Consider the following 27,330-nt stretch of genomic DNA (forward strand, 5'->3'; position numbering starts at 1 on the left):
GGGCTGAACTCCTCAATGCCTTCTTTGCCTCAGTCTTCTCCGATAAAGAAAACAATGCCTGACCTGAAGAATTTGGAGCAAATGATTCAGCAGAGGAAACACAGCCCAGAATAACTAAGGAGATAGTACAAGAATACTTGGCTAGTTTAGATGTATTCAAGTCTCCAGGGCCAGATGAACTGCATCCAAGAGTATTAAAAGAACTGGCAGTTGTGATCTCAGAACCACTGGCAGTCATCTTTGAGAATTCCTGGAGAACAGGCGAAGTCCCGGCAGACTGGAGGAGGGCAAATGTTGTCCCTATTTTCAAAACAGGGGAAAGAGAGGACCCAAATAATTACCGCCCAGTCAGTATGACATCAATACCAGGGAAGATTCTGGAGCAGATCATTAAGCAAACAGTCTGTGAGCACCTAGAAAGGAATGCTGTGATCACCAATAGTCAGCATGGATTTCTGAAAAATAAGTCTTGTCAGACTAACCTGATCTTGTTTTTTGACAGAATTACAAGCCTGGTAGATGAATGGAACGCAGTGGATGTAGCCTACCTTGATTTCAGCAAGGCATTTGACAAGGTGCCCCATGATATTCTTGTAAAGAAGCTGGTAAAATGCGGTCTTGACTATGCTACCACTCAGTGGATTTGTAATTGGCTGACTGACCGAACCCAAAGGGTGCTCATCAATGGTTCCTCTTCATCCTGGAGAAGAGTGACTAGTGGGGTGCCACAGGGATCTGTCTTGGGCCCGGTCTTATTCAACATCTTTATCAACAACTTGGGTGATGGACTCAAGGGCATCCTGATCAAATTTGCAGATGACACCAAACTGGGAGGGGTGGCTAACACCCCAGAGAACAGGATCACACTTCAAAATGACCTTGACAGATTAGAGAACTGGGCCAAAACAAACAAGATGAATTTTAACAGGGAGAAATGTAAAGTATTGCACTTGGGCAAAAAAAATGAGAGGCACAAATACAAGATGGGTGACACCTGGCTTGAGAGCAGTATATGTGAAAAGGATCTAGGAGTCTTGGTTGACCACAAACTTGACATGAGCCAACAGTGTGATGCGGCAGCTAAAAAAGCCAATGCAATTCTGGGCTGCATCAATAGGAGTATAGCATCTAGATCAAGGTAAGTAATAGTGCCACTGTATTCTGCTCTGGTCAGACCTCACCTGGAGTACTGTGTCCAGTTCTGGGCACCACAGTTCAAGAAGGACACTGACAAACTGGAACGTGTCCAGAGGAGGGCAACCAAAATGGTCAAAGGCCTAGAAACGATGCCTTATGAGGAACGGCTAAGGGAGCTGGGCATGTTTAGCCTGGAGAAGAGGAGGTTAAGGGGTGATATGATAGCCATGTTCAAATATATAAAAGGATGTCACATAGAGGAGGGAGAAAGGTTGTTTTCTGCTGCTCCAGAGAAGCGGACATGGAGCAATGGATCCAAACTACAAGAAAGAAGATTCCACCTAAACATTAGGAAGAACTTCCTGACAGTAAGAGCTGTTCGACAGTGGAATTTGCTGCCAAGGACTGTGGTGGAGTCTCCTTCTTTGGAGGTCTTTAAGCAGAGGCTTGACAACCATATGTCAGGAGTGCTCTGATGGTGTTTCCTGCTTGGCAGGGGGTTGGACTCGATGGCCCTTGTGGTCTCTTCCAACTCTATGATTCTATGATTCCACCACTTTAACTAATGGGGCCTCCCGCTGCCACTGCGCCACCGCACAATTTCCGTTCTCATCCTGAGGTAAAGTTCTTAACCTGAGGTACTACTTCCGGGTTAGCGGAGTCTGTAACCCAAAGTGTTTGTAACCCGAGGTACCACTGTAATGTCAACAGGAGAAACTAAACCAAAGTTGAGTCAGTTCCACTGGTGCCAATGGCAGAATCAAACACATGCTTAAATTTAGGTGTATGCATTCATTTTGGAATGAATGAGAAGTCAAAGCTAATAGAGGCCATTCAGTTCAATCTTCTTTTTTACTCACAAGAATTGCTGGATAGTTATAATGCACTCTGTGCAGGGCTCCCTTTGGGTCTGCTTCAGAAGCTCTATCCGGTGCAGAATGCAATGGCCGATGGGAGCTTCTGGTTGAGACAGAGCCATCTTAGCCATTAGGTTTAGTGGCGCCCTGCAGTGGCGTAGCGTGGGGGTGCAGGGGGGGCCAGCCGCACCGGGCGCAACATCTGGGGGGGCGCACTCGCACTCGCAGCTCTCTGCCCCTACCTGGCTCACTCACTCTCTCTCACTGCAGTGCTGGCTGTGCGAATCCAATCCGAGCCGCCGGGTCGCCACCCACTGTGGAGGGGGTGGGTGCCAGGGGTGCAGTGTGGAGAGAGAGCGAGGGACTATCTGGGGGAGGGACAGTGCAGCAGCCACCCAGCGCAGCGCTGAGCGCGGGAGAGAACCACACCAGACCAGACCAGGCAGCAGCAAGAAGAAGCTGGCAGCGGCGGCAGGTTAGGGGTTAGGGGGCGCAAATTACTTGCCTTGCCCCGGGTGCTGACAACCCACGCTACGCCACTGGCACCCTGTGCCAGGGCACCTGCCCATCAGGGGTGCCCTGCAGCGGGAGTCCGGGACCAACTGGGAATAGTGAGGGCATGCTGGATCGTGGCGGCGGCAGCTGTTCCTATGGCTAGCCACGCTCTCTTGCTTCCTGCCTGGGAGAGGAGGCAGCAGCGGCGCACAAAGCTACGCAGCACCCTTCTCCCTCTTGCCCGCCCAGCGGCAGTAGTGGGACTGCTGAGGAAGCCCATGCAGCAAGCGAACCTCTAGCTGCCCAGCGCAGGGGGTGTGGAGAACTGGGAGGGGGAGGGGCGCCACATCAAGGAAAAAGGTGGAGGAGGGATTCATTCAGATTGGGGGTGATGAGAGGGGAAAGCTGAAGTGGGGTGCAGTACCATTAGGACTCAGTTCGGAGGTATGGATGGACTCGAGAGCGTGCTCTCCATGAAGTCAGGCGTTTAAAAAAACAAAACACCAACAAAAAGTCCTTTAAAGACGGAGCGGGTTTTTAGTGAGGCATAAGCTTTCATGAGCTGCAGCCCATTTTGTTCTCTTAAGCATGTGCAGAATGCCTTGATCTGCCCACAGCCGCCCATGGTGCATTCAAAGAAGGGCCGAAATGAGCTTGAAAGTTGCTACGAATTTCAAGTGTGAGCACATGGATTGTGGGACTGTCCTCCACAAATGCAGTGTGTGTGTGTGTGTGTGTGTGTGTGTGTGTGTGTGTGTGTGTGTTTGTGTGAACCAGGTGCAATGTGGAGTAGGAGAAGAGAAGCTGCAGAGCAGAGCTTGCTGCTGTTAAATTTGCCAGAAACCTGCAACTAGTACAGAATGCAGCAGCTAGGTTAAACTGAGGTATGTGCCTGACTGTGACATGCAACACCATTGCTAAAGGAAATGTACTGGTGGCTGCTTTGCTATTAAGCCGGGTTTAAGGCTCTGGTATTAACATATCAAGCCCTAAACAACTTGGAACTAAGAGACTGCCTTCTCCCTTACAGATCTGACCAGTTGAGAATATAATCTGCAGAGGTCCTTCTGGTTGTGCCACAGTCTCCAAACATCCATCTGGCATCAACCAGCACTCTTTCTGTGGGGGTACCTGCTCTCTTGAATGGTCTGCCCAATCCCCATGCTAATTTTCCTCTCTCTTTTTTACCATGGCGTTTGCTATCTACCATTACCTGCTGTTTACTGTCTACTTGATTATTATATATACATTACATTTTATTATATTGTTGTACACTGAGTTGACAAGCCCTGGCTGCCGAGATTGTGTTGGGCTGACATAAGGGCTTTAAAACGCAGGATATATTAGGAGGTGGGACACCATGGCACAAGATAACTCTGAGTAACGGGGAGGGGGCGGATATGCTTAAGACGGCCCTGGGTTGAGAACATGTGACGCCATTGTTACAGCTGCACTGGCCGCCAATCTACTACCAAGCCAGGTTCAAGATTTTTGAATTAATTTACAAAGCCCTGACCAACCTAGTTTTAGGGCACTTTGGGGTTTCCCGAACCATCGTATCACATCTAAATCTCCTTTTATTTTACCACACTATCTATTTTCCCCTTTTTAACAAAATACAAAAATTAAAACCAATACTCTTAAACTATTTTAGTGTTGAATGACAAAATGAATGATGGCATATTCATAAACTGGGTTTTTTGCCAGTAGTTATTATATTGCTTCTACCTCTGAATTTTTTTTTAAAAGCATTTGGCATGAACAATGAGTAAAAAAGTAATTTGCTAATTTAGCTATTGTTGCAATAATTCTTGGCCATTCTTTTAAACTGTGGAATATACTGTAGGGGAGCATTTTCCAATCTGGTGCTATCCAGTTCTTTTGGATGACAACACCTATCAGCCCCAGGAAGTTGTCATCCAAAATATCTGGAGGGAACCGGGTTGCCGGATGCTGCTGCCATATGGTAGTATAATAATAATAATAATAATAATAATAATAATAATAATAATAATTTATTATTTATACCCCGCCCATCTGGCTGGGCCTCCCCAGCCACTCTGGGCGGCTTCCATAAAACCAAAAATACAATAAAAATCACACGTTAAAAACTTCCCTGAACAGGGCTGCCTTAAGATGTCTTCTGAATGTCAGGTAGTTGTTTATCGCTTTGACATCTGCTGGAAGGGCGTTCCACAGGGTGGGTGCCACTACCGAGAAGGCCCTCTGCCTGGTTCCCTGTAGCTTTGCTTCTCGCAATGAGGGAACTGCCAGAAGGCCCTCAGCGCTGGACCTCAGCGTCCGGGCAGAATGATGGGGGTGGAGACGCTCCTTCAGGTATACTGGACCGAGGCCGTTTAGGGCTTTAAAGGTCAGCACCAACACTTTGAATTGTGCTCGGAAACATACTGGGAGCCAATGTAGGTCTTTCAAGACCGGTGTTATATGGTCTCGGCGGCCGCTCCCAGTCACCAGTCTAGCTGCCGCATTCTGGATTCGTTGTAGTTTCCGAGTCACCTTCAAAGGTAGCCCCACGTAGAGTGCATTGCAGTAGTCCAAGCGGGAGATAACCAGAGCATGCACCACTCTGGCGAGACAGTCCGCAGGCAGATAGGGTCTCAGCCTACGTACCAGATGGAGCTGGTAAACAGCTGCCCTGGACACAGATTTGACCTGTGCCTCCATGGACAGCTGTGAGTCCAAAATGACTCCCAAGCTGCGCACCTGGTCCTTCAGGGGCACAGTTACCCCATTCAGGACCAGGGAATCCTCTATGTATCATCTACCTTTATGAGTCCCCCCTCCCCCAAGAATACTTGTGGTAGTAAGATGATGCTTGGTGTACACAGGCTTGGTTCATATTTATGGCTTCTAATTCACAGCACATGTTCACCTTTCCTTCCGCAGCAGTGTTTTTTGTACCAGCTGCAACCTTTTGGTCTTCAGACCTATTGGCAATGGGTAGATCTCAAGCACTAAAAACACAACGTGACTGCACTAGGGTTAAATGGAGCGAGCTTACTATGCACATGCTACAAAGTGACCATATCTAAGCTCTAAAAGTCACATGAATATAAGAAGAACAAATCAGCGTCACAGTAAATTTATTATCTAAACCAAACATACAATATCTCATGTGTGTAATATCATTACCACCACCATCTCAATTCTATAGTGCTGCTGACACACAAAAATATTTTGGGATATTGGCAAACTAAAGGTGGCATACAAATGTTTTAAATAAGTAATATAAATGACTTGATTTCAACAAGTGGTAACGTCATATCTTTAAAATACACTCTTCACCTTGACATCTGCCAAGGGAAAACTTGATGCTTCTGTCACATAAATGCTGCACATAACAATCCTAACCCTTCTTATCTGGGAATAAGCCCCATTGAATTCAATAGGACTTATTTTTTAGTTGACTTGGCTAGTCATGCGTAGAGCAGATCCAGTGAAAAAGAATGACTTCATTGGGCTTATGCTAAGCATGACTAAGTTTTGAGCCAATCCTATATATACTATTCCAGACTGCAATTTAAATATTCCCACCTGAGCATGGGAAGCTGTACAATTGGCTCAAGGTCCAAATAATTTATCTATCATGTAGCATAAGAAATGTCATTGTGCCTTTATTGAAAGGTAGTGGAAAATTGTTCATTATAATATCCGCTTGAATGATCCAAAATTATGTCCTTTGCACAAGCATTTCTAGGGGACCATTGATGCTCAAAGTCAAACTTTCTAAGTAGCTCCTTCTCTGAGAGCAATCTTCAATATTCTGAGTGTCGCCGTGGTCGTTGCTGCAAATTGCTATGTATTCATTGACTGGATCCACTGACTCACGGGATTTTTCTGTCAATTTCATGTGGTTCGTCTGTATCATAGCACTACAGGTGCTTCTCCGCCTTAGTCCCTTGCTGGTGTAGCTGGGGTTCTGGTTCTCATTAAGATAGACTTTTACCTTCCCGTTTGATGTTTTTGTTTCATAGTTTCTAAGCTTCAGAAGTCTCTCACTGAAATAATCTTGCAAAGATTGGTCACAAACACTGCTTTTGGTTTTACTGTGCCCTTTAGCGAAGTGGACTGCCGAGTTACCCAGGTTTCTGGCTTGACCCTCAGAGCGTCTGTTGGGTGGGTTTTCAAACCTTGTTCTTCCCAGATCCAGCAGTGTAAAGCAAGAGTTGGAACCTCTGGAATAATTATTCTGTTTTGGAAGAAAAGGAAGAAGTGTGAGTTAAGAAGGGCATTGTGTTGCTAATTGAATTTTATCCTTAACAAACAGGCTCCTGTGAATCCACCCTCAACAGTCTCACCCACCAACTTTGAGTCATTCCAGTCAGGCAGACCAACCTACTAACCCACATGGGACAACTTACATGATGCATGGATTTACGAATGAAGTCAACAAGACTGGGGTCAGAGGCAACGTGCCTTTGACAAACGGTTGTTGGTGTAAAATGGTGGGAAAGGGCCATTGCGTTTATGTTCTGTTTACAGGCTTCCCACTGTGGGAGACAGGATGTTTTGGTCTGATCCAGCAGGTCTCTTCTCACCTTCTTGCAACAGCAAGGAAGAGAAGCAGTTGGGCCTGTGGCTCTGGACATTGCCACTGGCTCCCCAGCTTAGATGTGGGCCTTGGCAGCTGCCCAACACTGCCAATCTCTGATGCTGGCTTTGGGTATTATTTGTCAGTGGGATCATAAAAACGGTCACTTCTAACTTGATTTATATGTATACTTGCCATAACTGGTGTTTGTGTGCACATTTGTGCACCAAACACTGCAAGCAGAAGTGTTTGGGGGAATAAGCGGGGAGGGGAAGAGGGCTCAGGATTTCTTACCCCATCCCTATCGGCAATGACATAAATAAACACAGTACTGTAAGTTTGTTATCAACACAAAGCGTATGGTTCAGTAAAATGTGGGCGCAGGCTTAACTCTCCCATTGACATAAACTGGACTTCAACATGGTCAGTTTTAGCTGAATTGTGACCAAAGAGTTGCAAAATTTCACTGAAAGACAAAGAGCGTAATCCAGAGGAAAACAGCCTCCCTTAAATGCCATTGAACTACTGGAATTTAAGCACTTTGCTGCAGACTTAATCTCATTTGTTGTTTTAAAGGAATGCAGACATGCCTACTTGAAGACATCCAGATATTCCACCCCCATCCTCTCCCCTAGAAAAATAAATTCTAGTTTAGCTAACAGTTGAATGTTATTGTAACTAAGGTAGCTACCTTGAGTTTCAAGGACTTCTATGGCATTTATTACCATCTAATATTATAAAAGCGCATGAAGTGCGTTATTTTTCTGATTCTGTATTGCTAAGGTGCTTGCTGCCTTGGAAACTAATTACACTGATACTTGAAGTTAAAAATAGCAAAACAAAGAATGTATTCCGACTCAGTAAAAAAAAAAGCTGGCATTGATCAGAATAGCTGATTTACATTTTGATGTGATTATATTGAATATATAAATATTGTTTTGCATATTCTCCAAGCTACCAGCGGTGTACTTGCTAACTTTCTGCCAGTATTGTGGGGGTGGGAGGGAAGGTGAAAGAGGGCTATTCTATCACCGCTGCTGAGAAACCAGGCAGCTTTATCCCTCCCTCAAAAGTCACTCAGCAGCTGCCACTCTGCAGACTATTGGACTGTTTTCATCCTAGATGGTTGTTATAAGGCTCCTGGACATGTTTTCCACCCTCCTACTTCCCCATACCTTTTCCCTTGTGTGCCATGATGTATGTTATACAGTAGCCCCACAGGCAGGAACTGTGCTACTAGTGGCCTTGCAAAACACTCTGGGAGCTGTTTTGGCTAAAAAGCAGGGTAAAAATCTTTAAATCAATGCACAAGGCAGAAAATCCATGTGTATAGCTGACAGCCAGTCTTGGCTATTTGAAGAATCTGTTTACTCATATTTGAGAATAATGTGTCTGTTGTATTCACATTTTAAATTTTTAGGCGTACACTTAAAAGAACTCAGGTGTACAGCCAAATATATTTACTGCTTTTCAGTAAATGCGTTTAGGATTTATGCTGTGCATGAACTAAGCTAGTAGTAGCTAACCTTTCTGTCAAAATACTCTTTAAAAGCCAGCTTGAACAGATATCTGTATGTATGTATTTAGGTGTTTTGCTTGTTTTAGTATAAGCAGCTTACTCCTTCAAAGACTAGAGCCAAAACTAATATTAAAAGAGCTTTTATAAATGCTCCAAAATATCCCAAGATATTTGCAGTTGCAGGCCTATTATGGTATCCCTCTATTCTTCCAGTTTCTTATATTGTCGTGCTGCATTCCACTACAGATATACAGCATTTGACTCTTTAGAGAGTCATCAAATTGTGTAGTGGCAGATGAGTCACCCAAAATATTGGATAACATAAGGACAATAACTGCGACATAGCCAATTTTAACCAGAGATTGATTATTTCCTTCTCAAGGAGCAGTCACACAAAACGGATCATGTTTTTCAAAAACCAAGGCTAGCTGGTTACACTAGTAAATGGGTTGAGACAATTTTAAGCCACCTGTGATTGATTATTTCCTTCTCAAGGAAAAATATCATATAAAATGGGTAATGTGGGGTTTTTTAACCACCAAGGCTAGCCAGTGACACTAGTAGATGGGTTGCACAACATATAAATCTTCAGAATAAAAATGAAATGAAAATAAAATGCACACGGCATATACAGCAACAGTAAAGCCTTCATCCTTTTTCTTTTAAAATAGTATTCAATGGTGGTGATGGGAAGTATCCCAGATTTTTTATCTATATTCACATTTAAGCAACATCTATGCAGGAATTCCTTGATTGCGGCTCTTTGAAGAAGCCACTTTAAAGTAAAGCAGAAGCAATCAAAATGTACCCCTAATCAGAATGTCTGTGAGAGTTGATTCACATTGTCCTTCGGTGTAGAGTGGGGTGAATATTTTTCTTTCTTTTTGGGGGGTCTTTTTAGTCCAGATTGTGCTAATCACCTGCATAATTCATCTGAGTGCAAATCAGATTCCAGCTTGCTGATCTCAACCCACAGCAGAAATAACTGCTGCAATGTGTGTGCCGCATTGCTCTTTGTTCATGTGGCAAACCATTCAGGCAGTGCATTCATCCCACACCTAGAAAGTGCTGCTTTGTCTCAGGACCCCAAAGTGGCACAGCAACAGTAACTAGGCTTCCCAATTACACTTCACCATTTTATTCATGCAGTCTACTGAGCCTTTGCATGATGAATGTAGGGCCTGCCACATGAACTGGCTTCCACTCCCTAACCTGCCCCATATGGAGTTATGCACCATGGATTATTTGTCTCAAAAGGGCTCCAGTGGGAGTTCAGTCATTAAATGGCGCTTCCTTGTGAAAAGCCCCTTCCTAACTTTTTTCACAACCCTCCTCTCGATTCCAGGACAAAGAATAGCACAATGTGCGGGTCTTGGATAGCTACTCATTCTCTCCTTTGCCTTTGGTTGACCATACGATCGTTACCAACCACTGCCCTAGATACGTCCCCCATCAACTACCAATAAAGTCACCTGTGATTAGTATTTATATATTGCATACTAGTTAACGTAACAAAATTGCAGTCTTGGTGTTCCCAGAATGGCCACCACTATAATATGATTGGCTACATGTTTGATGAATTATATTTGTGAGTCTACAGCAATGTTCTCTGGGTGATGAAAAAAATGAAAACAGCTGATCAACACTATTAATCGTATCAAAACTGATTTAATACCAAAGAAACTTCTTGCACAAACTCTTGATGATCTCCCAAGTCCCCTCTTTTATGGAGTGGCAACAAGGGATTGCTGTGTAAAGCTTGCACATTCTTGCAGAAACAACTCTGGATACCTACCTTAACATCCTGGAAGCCTGGATATTCCGGGATGCTTGGTAAGGTGCAGATGGTGAAACTATTTGACCGCCTCCGCCGCCAAGACCGACTCCTTGAAAGATGGCATTGCCCTGCATCAGTTGACTTTTCATTGTGGCAAAACATTGTATGCTCTTTCAGAAGGCCGGCCGCTGGGTGCATTTTTGAATCTCTTTGCTCCATCTCAGCACTTTTGCAAACTTTGAAATGCCAAACAAGTTCCTTCGCACTCTCTCTCTCTCTCTCTCTCTCTCTCTCTCTCTTTCTCTGTTACTACTTTGGCCTTTCAGTCATTTAAAAACCATTTGATAGGCTGAGGCTAAGTTGCTGCGTGGGCACTTCACTAGGTAGCTGATGAGAGGCTGCTAGTGTGTGTAGCTCTCTGAACCGCCTGTGAATCTGAAATGCTGTGGCCCTTAATGCTGCGTTTATAAGCTGCCAGCCCTCAGTGGCAAGACGGCAATGCCAAGTCACCAACGCAAATGGATTTTAGGTGTGGGGGCATTTGCAGGGATTATGAAAGCTCTGCCTTCTGGTGTTAAATTCCCCACTGCCGTCAAATTGCGCCAGACCTGATGCAAGCGCCGATGTGATGACAATTACAGAGGATCAACAGCAGGCTATGTACGCAAGCAGAGCAACTGGTGTCCCCAGGATGACATCAATGAACATTGATTCTTTGAGATGCTTTCTCTTAGTCACGCAGCTTAGCAAAGCATTTATGAGCTTATGCTAAATGTGAGATAATGCTGGCATGTGAGCCTGTTAACCCACAGGTCAAAAGGTATACTGTATAGTGTGTGTGTGTTAAACAGGAGTTAGTAAAAGTAAAAAATAAAAAATGCAAAGAAAAGTCAAGCAGTTGGGGAGGACTTTTCTTCTTCTTCTGCAGTTCCGCTTATTAAGAGGAGGCAACGTGCCTTAATATTAAACTCTATTATTTCTTCAATTAAGAGGCCACTTTTGTGTGCAAAGGTTGATCTGGCAATCTTAGTTAAGGATACTGACCAAATTTCTGGGCCAGAAGGAAGCACAGATCCTTTGCACACCCATAATCTGGGTGCTTCCAGCCAGAATTAATACATTGCTTCTTGAACTGTTTTACTGCCCATTGGTCAATGCCCTAAAATGAATACTGTACTCTGATGTGCAGACCCTTGTGTGTACAAAAGCTAAGTCTTGCACTCTTCTCACTGGTAAATGCTCCACCCTAGAAGTCTTCAAACTACACGTAACATTGTTCACACTTCTAGAAAAGCACACTGATTGTGATGGGAAAGCACTAGCAAACACATGGACCCTTGTGCTCCTACTTATGTTCCCTTAAAAAAAGCTCAAAAACTTTAGTCAATCCAACGGGTAGATCACTGCCAGTTTTTTAATAGTGGGAGTAGATCGCAGTCTCTTGAAAGTTGGACATGCCTGTTGTAGATCGTCTGATCTTATGCTATCATAAGAAGATGACTGTATGGGTCCTGTGTTATTTAAATTCGGTACTGTGGTGTTATATGTTCACCTTTTTGAGGTATATCACTACAAATTTAGCACACAGCCAAAATTACTGACTGGAATCCAATGAGAGCCTAGCAGCTGTCTTTTCTAGGGTCATGATTTCACAAAGAGCAACAGCCCTAAATTGCCCTTCCCTATGCCTGTAGCTCTTGGTGCCACCATTCTTGGGATGGTGGTGCTCTTAACAGTTTCCCTCATCAGATCAGAAGCGGCCACATCTTATGAAGGCGAGACCTTGCAGAAGGTCACAGTGACACATTGCCTCAGTCCCCAAGGGGACAACTTGTGTGAAGTCGGTTTTGTGACAGAAGGTCCTTTACACAGCTGAGGAGAAAGAAAAACAGCGGCAGCAGGAATCAGGCTAATTCCACATGTGACACGAGGAATTATTATTTCTGTCTTGTAAAGCTGGGGATCAAGGTGCTAATGATACAGCTCACGGTTGTCATCTGATTCGGAGGAATAATTAATTGCTCCACAAAATAGCTGCAGTTGACGCCACTGCTTTTTACGTGAGGAGGCCTATTATAAACTAAGAGGCTTCACCCAGGCCTCTTTACAAATGCAGCACTTACTGTCAGCACAGAAAATGAAGCCTGCAGATCCCAAACCTGTTATTATAATTGTTACCTTTCCTTATTGAAACACATTTCCAATCCTTCTTTCCCCCCCACCCAAAAACCTGACGCCTCACTGTGTTGAGCAACCTGCACCTTTCCATCACAATTGCTCGTTGTTCTTAATGAGACTGTGATGGAGTCCCTGAGAAGGTGTCACTTATGCAGAGGCCTGGTGGGAAGGAAGATGGCGGGGTCCCACTTTAATCAGAGGTTTGGGCTCTGTTCCCAGGAGCTTGAAATCGGAGTCTGCAGCGAGCGCTCACTTATAATCCCACACACTCTGCTGTACCTTGCCATTACTACACAGTGAGGAAGGCAGGAAATGCATTTCTGTCTCTGCAGTAAAGCTACGTATCCTGTTTAACATGAAAGGTTATCATTAGTGTTCTTATTTCAATTCTTTTATCCTCGGATGAAAGGAAATGCAGATTTCTGCAACATATAGAGCGGCAAGCATGTTCTGTGCAGGAGGGCAAAGCCAAGAGAACGGTTAACTGTATGGAACATTTTGTCAGCGCTCGAATTATGAGGGTTGAATAAAACCTACAAACAGCTGACAGGCATTGCCATTCAAATGGTGTGTGCACATTGCATCATGTGATTAGTTATGTGGGGTAGGGCTTACCTGCCCCTCCGCAAAATATTTTATTCAAATTTGCACCCCTGGGCACCCCAGTAAAGCCACAGTAAATAGCTAACATGGCATCAAAAACAAACACCCCCCCCCTCCAAAGCTGCAAAGAGTCAGGGCTTTATCCCCAGTCTGGGAACATTCTTATCCCCAAGAAAACTTCTGTAATTTGAAAATTGCAACCCCAAGGCACCTAAATATAATTTTTATTTGCATTAATCACATTTCTATTCCACTGCAAGATGGCTCCTCCATCCAGGGCCCTTAATCTGAAAAGCTTGCATTGTAACTGCCAGGCAACAACACATGCAAACAATCTTAGATGACTGAAGGACCATTTTGCCAAAGCCTTTGAGACAGAGCAGCTGCAGGACTGATCACACCAGTACCCTCAGAAAGTAGCCTAAGCACTTCACACCGACGTATGCCAAAATCAATGAACAGGTGTAGTACCTGAAGGGTGTATTAATAGTGCCCCTGTTGGATGACTTAAACAAAAATGAATGGCAAAGAGAGGCAAATGCGAGTCGGGTGCTGAGTAGAGGTGAGCCAGAGATGAACGAGTCAGCAAAAAATAAAATGAAATGGGCCCTCAGCCAATCACCAACTTATAGCAATTTCTACACACTAGACGTCTCTCTTGATCTGCCGCCTGAGCCAAGAGGCTCATCTTGCCTCACAGAAGGACCGAGTCTGTTTCCATATGATTCACCATACCATGTGAATCAGAGCCAGTATGGTACAGAATATAGGGAGTGTTAGGTTGGAACTAAGGAAATCAGCCATGGAATTCACTGGAAAGTCTTGGACCAGTCACTGTCTCTCAGCTTGATAAAATGGCCAATGGGGAAAATATGTACATTTGCAACCCTGCGATCCTTTGGGGAAGAACTGGGAAAACATGAAGCAATAGTGAAGCAATAATCAGCGCTGAGAGTAAGCATGCTGGGTTCATGAACCAATGACTTCCCCACCCCTCCCCAATTATATCTCATCACTTTTACTTGCACAGGGTGGAGAGTAAATGTCAAAAGGCAGCTTGATGCAAAACTTCTCCTTTAACACAGGATTTAGTCTTGTTCGATAAGGCCTGGGTTGTTCTGTTCATGTAAGTGTTAAGATCAGATTTGTCCCTTTAAATAAATAGTGTTGGACTTATACATAGGCTTTAGTTCAATCTCTTTGTCTGTTTGTCTGTAGCCTGAGGCGACATCAAATTTATCCTCACCAGGGAAAGATTCTGAAAGTAGGTCTGAAAAAGCACCTCAATACTTTGTCCAGTGCATTAGGCAGTAATAGATCACTGTCCAAGGCATTTCTTTCTCAGAGGAAGTGTTAAAACGCTGGTGTGAATCAAAACATCAAGTTCCTGGAGTCATAAAGGCCTGCAGGGAAAAGAAAGAAAAGCCAAACAGATGCTGCTATTTTTGTGCATAGTGCAAAATGGGTTTTTCCCTCTCGCTATAAAAACAATATACCATATACCATGTTGCTTTTCTTAGAAAAAAGGTGGCCTTTTTGATCAGCAAGGGACTCTTGAAGCAGCATACCAAAGTGGAAGGGACTCAAAGGTCTTCTATTCTAGTAACTTTCCCTAAATAAGGCCGTCCTACACAGCTTAGGTTAAAGACTTAAAGGCCATATTGCTGCATATGAACTTGCCTAGGTTCTGAGATCTTTCACTTGGCCCCGTAATCCTCACAAGCAAATTGCTGGTGCACATTCAAGGTTTATTCTGTTGTAAAGGGCATATTTGTTAAGTTGTGGGGTGACATAGCAGCAGGCACAGCGATTTCTTCAAGTAGATCTTTATTTTGTAGCTGGAATAGAACTGACTGCAAACAGCTCAGCCGGCCTGCTTTTATAGGCAGCCGGCTGTCAACATTGTAACAACCACAGCCCAGAGTTCCCGCCTAAAATAACTGCTGCGGACCTGAGTGAAAACTATCTACAGACCTGAGTGAAAACTATATACAGTATCCCCCTGTTGGCCCAGGGTGAAACTACACTACATAACACCCCTCCCCACCGAGATAAGGTGTTAGTTACAATCGTAATGGTTTCCTTATATACAGCACTACGCGTAATGGTTCAATTAGGCACAAAAGCATATCGGTTACATTTCCCATACTTAGACCAACAGTGATACATGTCCAACAACATAGTCCTTTAAATAAGTTGGGCGCTTGGAAACTCTGCCAGACCGCCGGGGACTGGTAGCCAAGTCCGGAGGGCCACACAGTTCTTGCTGAGGCTGTGGTGCGACCCTAGGTGGCGTTGGAACCAACTCCCCTGGATCCGCTGCTGTGGGTGGAGCCTCTGCAAGTGGAGTGGTCTGAGTCTGTTCTGAAGCGGCTTGGTTTGGCTCCACGCTGGCAGTTTGCGAGGGAGGTGTAGGTGGGGCCTCGCCATCTGTACGTGTCTCTTCTGGAGCCGCAAGCGCAGTTGGGGGCACCTCGGTAGTGTCCAAGTTTCCAACCCTGCGCCTAAGCTGGTCTATGTGCCGTCGCCACAAGCGTCCATCTTCGAGTGCCACCTGGTACGAGCGAGGTCCAGTGACTCCCACTACTGTGGCTGGCACCCAAGGAATGTCCCCCACATAGTTCCGGGCAAAGACCTGGTTTCCTGGGACAAATGACCGTGGCGCGTTGGCACAGCCTGGGGGTTCAGCCACGGCAAAGTCCGGGTGTAGCCGGTCGAGCGGTGACCTGAGGCGGCGGCCCATAAGCAGTTCAGCAGGACTCCTCCCTGTGGCTGCATGAGGGGTGATGTGTTGCACGAACAAGTATTCGGCGACCCGCTCATGCCAGTCTCCCCGGTCCAGGCGCGCCAGTGCCTCTTTTGCCGAGCGCACCATTCTTTCCGCTTGCCCGTTGCTGGATGGATGAAAGGGTGCCGTTAGGGCATGGCGGATGCCCAGTCCCAAAAGATACCGCTCAAAGGTGCCTGACGTGAACTGCGGTCCGTTGTCAGAGACAAGGACATCAGGACACCCATGCGTTGCAAACAGGCCTCGCAGCACCCGGATGACAGCTTCGGTAGTGGTGGAGGGCATCAGGGTGACCTCCAGCCATTTGGAATAGGCGTCCACCACTACCATAAAGGTCCGGCCGTGAAAGGGGCCAGCCAGATCGATGTGCACCCTCGACCAGGGTGTCTTTGGCGTCTCCCAGGTGTGTCCCTTAGCTGCCGGTGGTGCAGGCCTCGACTCTTGGCACGCTTGACAGGCGGACACCCAGGCAGTGATGGCATCGTCCATATTAGGCCACCAGACGTAACACCGAGCCAACGCCTTCATTTTGACAATTCCCGGGTGGCCAACGTGCAGAGCCTCCAGGACGCGCTGACGGAGTCCCTGGGGAATCACGACGCGGTCTCCCCACAGCAGACAGCCGCGATGAGCTGAGAGTTCATGTTGTCTGGTTGCGAAGGGCTGGAACTCCGATGCAAAAGGCCCTTGTGGCCACCCCCTCCACACCCAGTTGAGCACCCGGCTGATGGTGCGATCCTGGGCAGACGCGGAGGCCACAGTGGTAGCTGATACAGGCGCTGCCGGAAGATCCTCAATCAGAAGGAGCGATGAAGCTGGAGCCGGGTCTTCCACAAATGCTGGAAGAGGGCAACGGCTGAGGGCGTCAGCATGGCCCATCGATTTCCCCGGGCGATGGATGAGCCGGTAGTGGTAGGCAGCCAGGAAAACAGTCCATCGCAGCATGCGTGGCGAGAGGACCGGTGGAGTTGGACGATCACCGGCGAGGAGGCCCAGGAGTGGCTTGTGGTCAGTGATGAGGTCAAAAGTCCTGCCATAGAGGTATTCATGGAACCTCTTCACTCCAGCCACAAGTGCCAATGCCTCCTTGTCGAGCTGGCTGTAATTCCGTTCCGTCGGAGATAGTGTCCTGGAAAAGTAGGCGAGCGGTGCTTCTCTTCCATCTGGAAAACGGTGACTAAGGACAGCACCGATGCCAAAAGGTGAGGCGTCGCAGGCAAGGACCAGCGGCCTGGATTCACTGTACTGTACCAGCACACTGTCTGAAGAAAGGAGAGCCTTGACCACGTTGAAGGCCGCTGTCTCCCGATGACCCCAGGCCCAAGGCGACTTAGTGCTAAGGAGTCGGTGAAGAGGCTCAGCCACTGTGGCTTTGTGGGGCAGGAACATGTTATAAAAGTTCAGCAGCCCCAGGAATGCCTGCAACTCCGTTTTGTTCTTTGGGGTGGGGGCCTGCTGGATAGCGCGGATCTTGGATGTGGTTGGGTGAAGGCCGGAGGCATCGATAAGATAGCCCAGGAACTCTACCTGTGGAACGGCGATCTGGCACTTCTCCCTCTTTACCTTGAGCCCGGCCTCTTGGAACCTGGTCAGCACGGCACGGAGGCGCTCGAACAGCTGCTGGTGTGAGTCTGCAGACACCAAGACGTCATCAAAATATGGTACCACGCCCGGAAGCCCTTGCAGGAGGCGCTCCATAAGGCTTTGGAAGATTCCAGGAGCCACACTCACCCCGAACTGCAACCGGCGGCAACGGAATGCCCCCCGGTGGGTGACGATCGTCTGGGCTTCAGCAGTGGCATCATCAACTGGCAGTTGCTGATATGCTTGGGCAAGGTCCAGCTTAGCGAAGACCTTACCCTCACCCAGGGAATGCAGCAGGTGTTGGACAACAGGAACCGGATAAGCGTGCTGCTGAAGTGCCTTGTTGATCGTGCACTTGTAGTCAGCGCAGATTCTCACCGACCCATCTGGCTTGACAGGCGTGACGATGGGGGTTTCCCACTTGGCGTGGTCAACCAGCTCCAAAACTCCTTGGGCAATCAGTTTGTCCAGTTGTTCGTCCACCTTAGCCTTGAGAGCAAAGGGAACCCGGCGTGGCTTTAGCTTGATGGGGGCGACTTGTGGATCAAGGCTAAAGGAGATGGGCGTACCTGTATATTGCCCTAAGGTGCCGTCAAAAACCTCGGCAAAGTCTTTGACCAGACCCTCAGTCTCTGCGTTAGAGATGCAGTTGATGCCGGTGACTTCCAGGCCGAGGGCATCAAACCAGTCTAGCCCTAGGAGGCTTGGCCGCTGACCTTCGACCACCACCAACCGGAGCAGGCCCGAAAAATCCTTGAAGGCGATCCGGAACCGGCCAACGCCTACCACGGGAATGTCGTTTCCCTGGTAGTCTCTCAGGTGTACGCGGTGGGAGTTGAGTTGCCTCTTGGACACTCTGGGTACCAGTCTTTTGATGGTGCTCCATGACACGATGGACAGGGCAGACCCGGTGTCGATCTCCATGTCACATGGAGCTCCTTCAATGAGCACCGTGACGTTCAGCTTGCGTCGCGTAGGCGAGTCGGTTTGGCCAATTGTGGTTCCAGACGGGCAGCGGCAGTTGGTGAGAGCGAAACAACTTTCCTTGGCAGACTGGAGTGAAGACTTGGACTTGCGAGTCGATGAAGGGGGGGTGTCAGACGGAGCCGATCGGCAGACCTTAGCGATGTGGCCCCTTCTGGAACACTTCCTACAGATGGCGTCTCTGAATCGACACTTGGCACGGGAATGGTTGCCTCCGCAGCCGGCACATTCCGGTTGGCCCTTGGACTTCTGTTGGAACTTCCTGCGCTCCCGCTTTGTCTGGTGCACGTCATCGTCTTCACTGGAGGATGCCTCATCACTGCTGGCCTCTTCATGATGCACCGGAACTGGCTCCCTAGCAAGACGCGGGCTGCTGGACTTGCGGATCTCCTGGGCGGAGCGTTCAGCAGCTTCTGAGGCCACAGCCTCCTCAATGGCTTTCTGTAGCGTGAGGTCTGGCTTGGCTAGGAGACGCCATTGCAGATGGATGTCCCGGACCCCGCAGACGATTCGATCCATCAGGGCATCGTCTAAGTCTCGGAACTCACAGTGCATTGCAGCCTGTTGCAGGGCGGTGGTGTAGTTGTTGATTGACTCCCCCTCTGCCTGGTTCCGGTGGTAGAACGCATGGCGGGCAGCAATCTTGGACGGCTTTGGTGCATAGTGGTTGCGGAGCTTCTCTTGGATCGTGTCCCATGGTGTTGCCTGGACTGCTTCAGGCGCAACCAATGCTCGGGCCATCTCAAACACCTCAGGCCCACAGAGGCTGAGGAATAGGCCCCGCTTCCGATCCTTTGATACTGCTGTCAGCTCGTTGGCTTGGAGGTAGCAGTCGAACCGAGCGAGGTAGGAGTCCCATGATTCAGAGGCTGGCGCAAACGGCAGTAGAGGCACAAGTGAAGCCATGATTCCGATGCCGGCGTGAAGGGCGATGGATGGAACACAGTGCTCTAGCCAGAACAGTCAGCTCTGAATTGGTTCTGCCCAGTGATTTCGCTCAGTGATTTCGCTCTGTGATTCAGCTCAGTGATTCAGCTCAGTTCAGAGGCTGGCCGCATCTGGCTGTGCTCTGATGTCCATCCATCCCACCTTCGTCGCCAGTGTTAAGTTGTGGGGTGACATAGCAGCAGGCACAGCGATTTCTTCAAGTAGATCTTTATTTTGTAGCTGGAATAGAACTGACTGCAAACAGCTCAGCCGGCCTGCTTTTATAGGCAGCCGGCTGTCAACATTGTAACAACCACAGCCCAGAGTTCCCGCCTAAAATAACTGCTGCGGACCTGAGTGAAAACTATCTACAGACCTGAGTGAAAACTATATACAGTATCCCCCTGTTGGCACAGGGTGAAACTACACTACATAACAATATTAACGACTGTGTTTGCATCACAAGGCATATGCTCCCTTTGAGTAGCACAGTAAACCTCACCTTTGGGATGTGCTAGTTCTTCTGCACAGCAAAGGAATGACAGTACACCTGAAGGACATCTGAGCAGACACAACAGGATGCAACACATGAAAATGAAACAGGAGGAGGAGCAACGTCAATGCAGAAACTTAAGTGCAAGCTTCATCCTGCTTATGACATGCTTGCCCTCCTGACCTTGCTCCCACTTGGAGGCAGAGAGCTGCCTAGCAACAGCACTGTCAACACTGCACAACAGAGAAGCTTTGCATGGGCTTCTCCATCTCTGATCCCACCTGTGTCAGTCTGCACTGACACATTTTGGCAGGATGCATACAAGCTTCTACACCAGAGGTCAGCAAACTTTTTCAGCAGGGGGCTGGTCTACTGTCCCTCAGACCTTGTGGGGGGCCAGACTATGTTTTGAAAAAAATATGAACCAATTCCTATGCCCCACAAATAACCCAGAGATGCATTTTAAATAAAAACATTCTACTTATGTAAAAACTGTCCATGGGCCGGATTTAGAAGGCAATCCGGCCCCCGGGCCTTGGTTTGCCTATCCATGTTCTACACCATAACCCATGTTCTACACCGTAACTTTACACTGTAAATACCTGATCTGTTAAGTATATAATACTATCTTATGGGAAGAAGGAGATTTCGTTCCTCTCCCCATCACCACCACCTCCCAAATCTCACTTTGCCACCAAGCCTTTAATCCTAGTCTCGCTGTTCTCTCCACCGCCCCCTTTCGCACATCCCTTTGCCTTTATTAGACAGCTAATGCCGAAGCAGATGGCGCTCATTTAGAAATGCAGGTCGACTTGGAGGGTGGAGGCTGCTTGGAGCACGCAAGCGTCTCAGCCCAGATGGGTCACATGCCGACAGTGTAATCACTTGTCTAAAAATAGAAACATAGATTCCCCTCTGATCACATTCGTACCTCTTTGTGCTTCTGGGCTAGGAAACCATTGCGGACTGTTGTAGAGGAAACGAATTACAAATGCTTCAACGCAAGGAAAAGGAGAGTTATGTGGGTTGCGATGTTCAGATAGGAACAGACACATGTTAAGCCTCTCCCAAAAACAGAAGCAGCAGCAACAACACTGTTGGCTTTTTGTTAGAACTGGCATCCCTAGGCAGCTCAAATACAGAGGCGGGGAGTCTAGTAGGGCATGTGGGGCATGTGGGGCACTGCCCCCACCAACCTCAGCCTGCCCTCAGCCTCCCTCGCCTACTTACAACTTCTTACGTACAACCAGTCCAAAGCACAGCAGCCCTGGTTGTGAGCTTTCTCCTCCTATGTCTCCATGCTGCCCCTGTAGGTTGACCCATATCAGTCAGATGATGGTCATTGGTTGTGTGCTACTGAGGATGGAGCAGGGACAAGCAAGATGCATCCTGTCAGGCTGACCAGAGTCCTCCATTTCATTGCCCTGTTTGGCGAGGGGCCCAGGACTACAGCTCCCAGGATTCCATTGGGAGAAGGAAGGACTAAAAATGTATGCAGCATAGTGGTTAGGGTGTCAGACTAGGGCGTGAGAGGCCAGGGTTCAAATCCCCACTTGGCCATGAGCCAGTCGCAGTCTCTCAGCCTAACTTACCTCACAGGGTTGCTGTACAGATAATATGGAGAGAGGAAGTGGAATGCATGCTACCTCAAGCTCTTTGGAGAAAAGGTGGGATATACAATGTAATAGAGAGATAAATCAATAAAGCAGTGATAGCTTTGCCGAAGAAGAAAGTGCTCTTTTTCTAACACAAGTCAGGGCACCTGCTTTTAACCAATTTCTCCTCCAGTTTACTGCAACCTTCCTGCCATTTCCAGTAAGGGAAAGTCACTAATGGATACAAACCATAGTCTTATTTTAAAAATTTGTTAAATTAAATAAATAAATAAATTCACCTTTGACCAGAGGTGGAGAACCTCTGGCCCATGGCCCTAATTTGGCCCATGAGGGTCAGGATAACAATTTGGCCGGCTGGCCAGATCCAGTCCACCACCACCACCTTAGAACCCTCTAAATAGAAACATCACTTTGCATAGCACAATCTTAGCTGTTTTCACTCAGAAGTAAGTCCTGCTATTTCATTCAATATGGCTCCCTCCCAGCTGCTAATAGGATGACATTAGGTTGCATTAGGGCCTTAGGTTTTTAAGAATGTGTAGCTAACAACTACATTCATAAGGACCAGATCAGTCATCTGCCTACTAGGGAAACAGAGAGGAGAAAGAATGGCCCTCCTGTGGGGCAGTGGGGCAATGCACCTGGCTGTTAACCAGAAAGTTGGTGATATGAGCCCACCCAGGGATGGCTGTGGGCAGGATTCCTGCATTGCAGAGGGATGGTCTAGAATAGATGATTTCTCGGTGCCCCTTCCAACTCTACCATTCTATGATCCTGTGAATGGCAGTAAACCTTGTGTGACCAGTGTGGTCAATGTTGTTGTCCATAGGAGGAAAAGTCTCCTGGAAGTGGTGTAAGCCAGCGGGAGGATAGCTATACAGGCCCAGAATAAGAATAATTTGTTTGTTTGTTTGTTTGTTTGTTTGTTTGTTTGTTTGTTTGCTTGCTTGCTTGCTTGCTTTTTAAAAATGAAACTACATATTTTACATTTGTTAAAAATAAAATGGAAATGGCAGTTTCTCGTTAAAACACACTGCCAGTCCCAACATAACCTTTTTGTTCCTGTGTATTGCTGAGAATAACTCAGCAACAACATACAGTGGTAGCTCTGGTTACATACTTAATTCGTTCCGGAGGTCTGTTCTTAACCTGAAACTGTTCTTAACCTGAAGCACCACTTTAGCTAATGGGGCCTCCTGCTGCCACCGCGCTGCTGGAGCACGATTTCTGATCTCATCCTGAAGCAAAGTTCTTAACCCGAGGTACTATTTCTGGCTTAGCGGAGTCTGTAACCTGAAGCGTATGTAACCCAAGGTACCACTGTACTACAAACAGAGGTAAATGTGCCTTCCCTGCCGTGTTTGCATTCTCACACAGCCGACTGCCATTATCACAGGTCTTTAACTACAGCATAGAACAGGAGTGCCACCTGCTGTCTATTTCTTGCCATCAATCCTACATAGTGAAATATCCTATCATTTCCTCCTTTAGGGGCCACGTGACTCATAGGCAGATTCACACGGAGGTGCAGAAGATCAGACTGCCCCAGTTCAAGGAGATCGGCTGAAACTGGGTGGTATCCAATGATGCAAGGCTCTCTGTTTATGCAATGGGACTTCCCCCCCCTTCCTTCCCCATGCACGCCCTCCAAAAGTCGCCTCTGGGAGTTTGGGACAACCCCTAGAAAATATTTGGGTTCACGCAGGGGAGATGGGGGTAAGTCCCATTGCACACACATAAACCCTTGCTTTGTCCTGACTTGGTGCTACACTGGATACAATTATTTATAAGTCAGTGGTGGAACAAATGCCTAGCATTCCAAAGGTCCAGGTTCAATCCTGACCATCTCAAGGCAAGGCAGGGACAGATTTCTCTGCCATTCAGCGTCTACAGTACATCAATGATCTGACTGAATATAAAGTAGACTTTCTATCTCCAGTATATATTTTCCACCCTTTAAATTATCTGGCTCACTACATACTCTCTTGTGCTGAGATTACTCTCTCTCTTTGAACTTCTTTGAACCTCAGTGATAAGATGAATAAATTTGTTGCCTCTTTCTCTTCCTCTTTCTCTTCCTCTTTCTCTTTCTGCTGCACAAAAATACAGTACAGAGCTGGCTTGAGGTCATGACCCTGGGGTCCACTGGTGACCAGAACACAGAATCAGAGGCTATAGTATCACTGGCAGAATAGGCAGTCTGGATTCCTGGTTCTGAGTGATCGGGGGTCGCTGGCAGGCAGAAGAAGAAGAAGAGTTTGGACTTGATATCCCGCTTTATCACTACCCGAAGGATCTCAAAGCGGCTAACATTCTCCTTTCCCTTCCTCCCCCACAACAGACACTCTGTGAGGTGAGTGAGGCTGAGAGACTTCAGAGAAGTGTGACTGGCCCAAGGTCACCCAGCAGCTGCATGTGGAGGAGCGGGGAATCGAACCCGGTTCCCCCGATTACGAGACTACTGCTCTTAACCACTACACCACACTGGCTCTCAACTCTCTTGCTCTCAGCAGGAGCAAGTTGAACCAAATCCAACAGTACCAGAGTCCATTGAACTGGAAGACCCTGATGGGTATCTTCCCCAGCATGTGAGAAATCAAACGACTTCCACACTACATCACAAGTCTAATGGTGCAGGGCACGCTTTAGGTGGAATGTCATGCAGGAGACGGGCCCACCTGCAGCCCAGAAGGCTGGCCCTTTAAGACACTCCAGACTTCAAAAGGAAACAGAGCACAGGTGAGAGGTAGTAGAGGCAGAGTCTCAATAGGCTGCAACACTGTATAACCGGCTTGAAGTTACAAACACACCAAAAAAATTTATGCCAGAGAGATCTTCTGAAATGCTGTAAAGATATTGAGTTGCCAGTTATCTGAAGCTCTTGCTCAGCTTTTGCATTAAAAGGTGTTTTGTTTCGTTTTTTAGAAATTGGAAGTCAAGAGAATCCAAACAACAAATGCAACCGATTATAAAATATATATCTATATAAATGCCGTACTCAGCAAATTGCATCACTGCTGTGTACATTTTAGGGAGGCCTCAGATTACTGCTTTATCCAAGGTTCAGAATACAACGGTAGGATTTTTAAGCTTACAGCATTGTTGGCCCAGCTACAAAGAATTATCATTTCCTTTCTGCCTTTGCCCAGGACCTGATGATAACTCCAAAAATAACAAGATTTCTTAGGGTTGGAAACTTGAGTTCAAAGAGATTTTGTTCATGTTTTCTAAAAGATACACAGATATTCTCCCAAACAAATGGAAAACACTTAAAAGGTTTAAACATGACATGCAGCAAAAGAAAGAAAGAAAGGCCAATCCTAAAATGGAAATAATTTGCTTAATCCTTTGCAGAGGTTGCTGTACTGTCATTTACAGGCAGTCCGTTTACTTAGTCTATTACCATCTCTGAGGGACTTTATAAAAACACAAATCAGAGCCAGTTGTTCATTGATTTCTTTTCCAGTAAAATACAAAGCAGGAACATTACATCTGAAGTGGACGACAATCAATTTATGGGAAGGAAAAATATTTTAAAATATGGATTATTAACTTCCTTAGTAAATCTAATGGAGGTTTTTTTCCCCCATAACCCAAATTTACACATAATAGCCAGCATGGTTTACTGGAAAGTGAGCACTGGAACTAATTACTCTAAGTTGAGCATTGTCAAATTCAGAACAAAAACAAAAGAAGGTTTTTAACTGCTAGAGATGTTAACATTTTGAAATATCCCTGCAAGAGTGATCAAGGCAAAGGCAGTAACTTTATTCAGCAGATCAATTTATACAAAGATATTGAGGTCAGGAAGCACACTGCCCCAATACGCACAAAGAGATAGTTTTTCACACACACACACACTTTTCTTCTGGGGCATCAAAAAGGATAGGATATTAGTGGGTATGGAGATGTTTCCAGTATATTTCGCTTGAGATGTTTTAGCACATGGGCTTTGTTCACACAAAGGAGTCAGGAAGATTCCCCCCCCCCACCAGATCAAAACAGCAATGATTTGGGACATTTCTTGCTTTTCCTCCACTGTGTGGCTTGGCTTGTTTGCCTGAAGCATCATGAGCTATATAAACCTGTGGGCTTACAGGGCTGAGCTGTGCCACCTGCCTGTCCATGCAAGGGGCAGCCTGACCAGCCGACGTGCCCTTTGGCAAGCACATCCCCCTCAAAACTGGCCAGGCGGCCATTCAGTGAGGGAGCTCAGGACGTGCTGGCAAGACAAGGCCAAGGCCAAGCTCCAGGGCCCAGAGCCCCCAGCAGCAGGCAGGGTAGGACAGAAATCCCTGCAACTGGTTCACACACCCTGAAAATTGTGTGTCTGGGGCTGCACTCTCCCCCCACCCATCCCACGCTACACCTTTGCCTAAAAACTATTTGGAGTGCTAATGCTCAGGCCAGGAACATGTGGAGAAATACAGGTCACAGCCACACAATGCAATTAAAGCACATTTACAGCACATGGCTTTCTCCAAATAGCCCAGGGAACTGGAATTTGTCAAGGGTTCTGGAAACTCTAGCTCTGTGAGGGGATCAGCTATAGTTTCCAGGATTCTTTGGGGGAAGCATTATATAAGGTAATTGAAATTTAAGTTGTTACTTCTGTTGATGGTGGTGGCAGTAAGCCTCCAGTCCCTATAAACATTTACCTGGGAGTTGAACTTAATGAGACTCACTTCTGAGTAGATACATAGGAGCACACTGTAAAAGGCTTGCAGCAGCAGCAGCGAGGGCATTAGAGCAGGCAAGAAAAGGAAAATCCTATTCCTTCACTTCTGAGATAACAGACCTTCTGAAATTTCCCTGACCAGGGCAAGAATGGACATGAAGTACTTACTTTGTCACACTTTTGAAATATGATTTAATGAGGAACTGTTGCTTGAATATGCCCTCCCTTCCTACTCTACACACTCCAAAGAAGATTGAAGGGTTCTACTTGTCAATCATTGTAATGTGGAGAATATGCTAGCTTTGATCTGCAATGCTCTTTGGCTTCAAAAACATAGAAATCTGGTTGGCTGCTTGAATGCTGCTTGATATTGTTTTATCAACAATGACAGTCCTACGTGACTTGCAACTTACCAAGTTGAACGCAGCACGCCAGATATGGATGTTGGCCAGCGAGAGCTGATCAAACATGCTAGTTCCGTTTGGCAGCGTGGGACTGCAAAAGCAAGGCAGCTGTCTCAAGCATATGGTAGGACATCACACTTGGCTGGCTGGCTGAGTTTGCCTTGGCAGATCACAGGTAAATGCAGGCCTGAACTGCGTTAGTCACGATCAAACACACAAATCACTGCGGCTGTTTTCACAAGGGAAGCTAAGAACATAACATTCATGAATGTCACTTATGTGAGAAAGTGAATGACGGGCGTTTTAAAATTGAATCGGCTGCAGGGAACAGATCAGGAGTGAGGCTGCATGGGAAGCAGGGACTGCTTTGAGGTAAAGGGACACTGAAAGGGAAGGATGTGGGGGAAAGAGCCATTGCAATTTGTCATTTGAAGCAGTCAGTAGGATTGGCCCCAGGGTAAAGGGAAGGTAGCTTGGGTTAGGCATACGATTAAGAGGTGAGGCCTCCTGATTAAGAGGTTTGTGTGTAAGAAGATCCCACCATAGCTCCTACCATAAGTAGTGCTATATTAACCAACAAGCTTAGCTTGGTGTTTGTTTGTTTGTTTGTTTGTTTATTATTATTAGTAGTAGTAGTAGTAGTAGTACCCCACCCATCTGACTGGGTTTCCCTAGTCACTCTGGGCAACTTCCAACAAGATTAAAGGTAAAGGTAAAGGTACCCCTGCCCGTACGGGC

At 46.7% G+C, this 27,330-nt stretch overlaps 1 protein-coding gene across 2 annotated transcripts; it reads right to left on the bottom strand.

The window, feature by feature from the left end:
• Positions 1 to 5,578: 5,578 nt before the first annotated feature.
• On the bottom strand, positions 5,579 to 27,079 carry LOC309370753 (uncharacterized protein). 2 transcript variants are annotated; one of them, XM_081912862.1, is made up of 4 exons: positions 26,602 to 27,079; positions 10,648 to 14,521; positions 10,356 to 10,608; positions 5,579 to 6,699 (listed from the first exon to the last, which is right to left on the bottom strand). In XM_081912862.1, the coding sequence occupies exons 3-4, from the start codon at positions 10,554 to 10,556 to the stop codon at positions 6,181 to 6,183; spliced, it is 720 nt and encodes a 239-aa protein (XP_081768988.1). In that variant the 5' UTR covers positions 10,557 to 10,608; positions 10,648 to 14,521; positions 26,602 to 27,079; the 3' UTR covers positions 5,579 to 6,180. The 2 variants fall into 2 exon arrangements, with proteins under 2 accessions (XP_081768988.1, XP_081768987.1); XM_081912861.1 differs by lacking the exon at positions 26,602 to 27,079 and adding an exon at positions 19,904 to 20,346.
• Positions 27,080 to 27,330: the final 251 nt, after the last annotated feature.

This window comes from Podarcis melisellensis (assembly GCF_964234715.1).
Source record: "Podarcis melisellensis genome assembly, chromosome: 5".
NCBI classification, from domain to species: Eukaryota; Metazoa; Chordata; class Lepidosauria; order Squamata; family Lacertidae; genus Podarcis; species Podarcis melisellensis.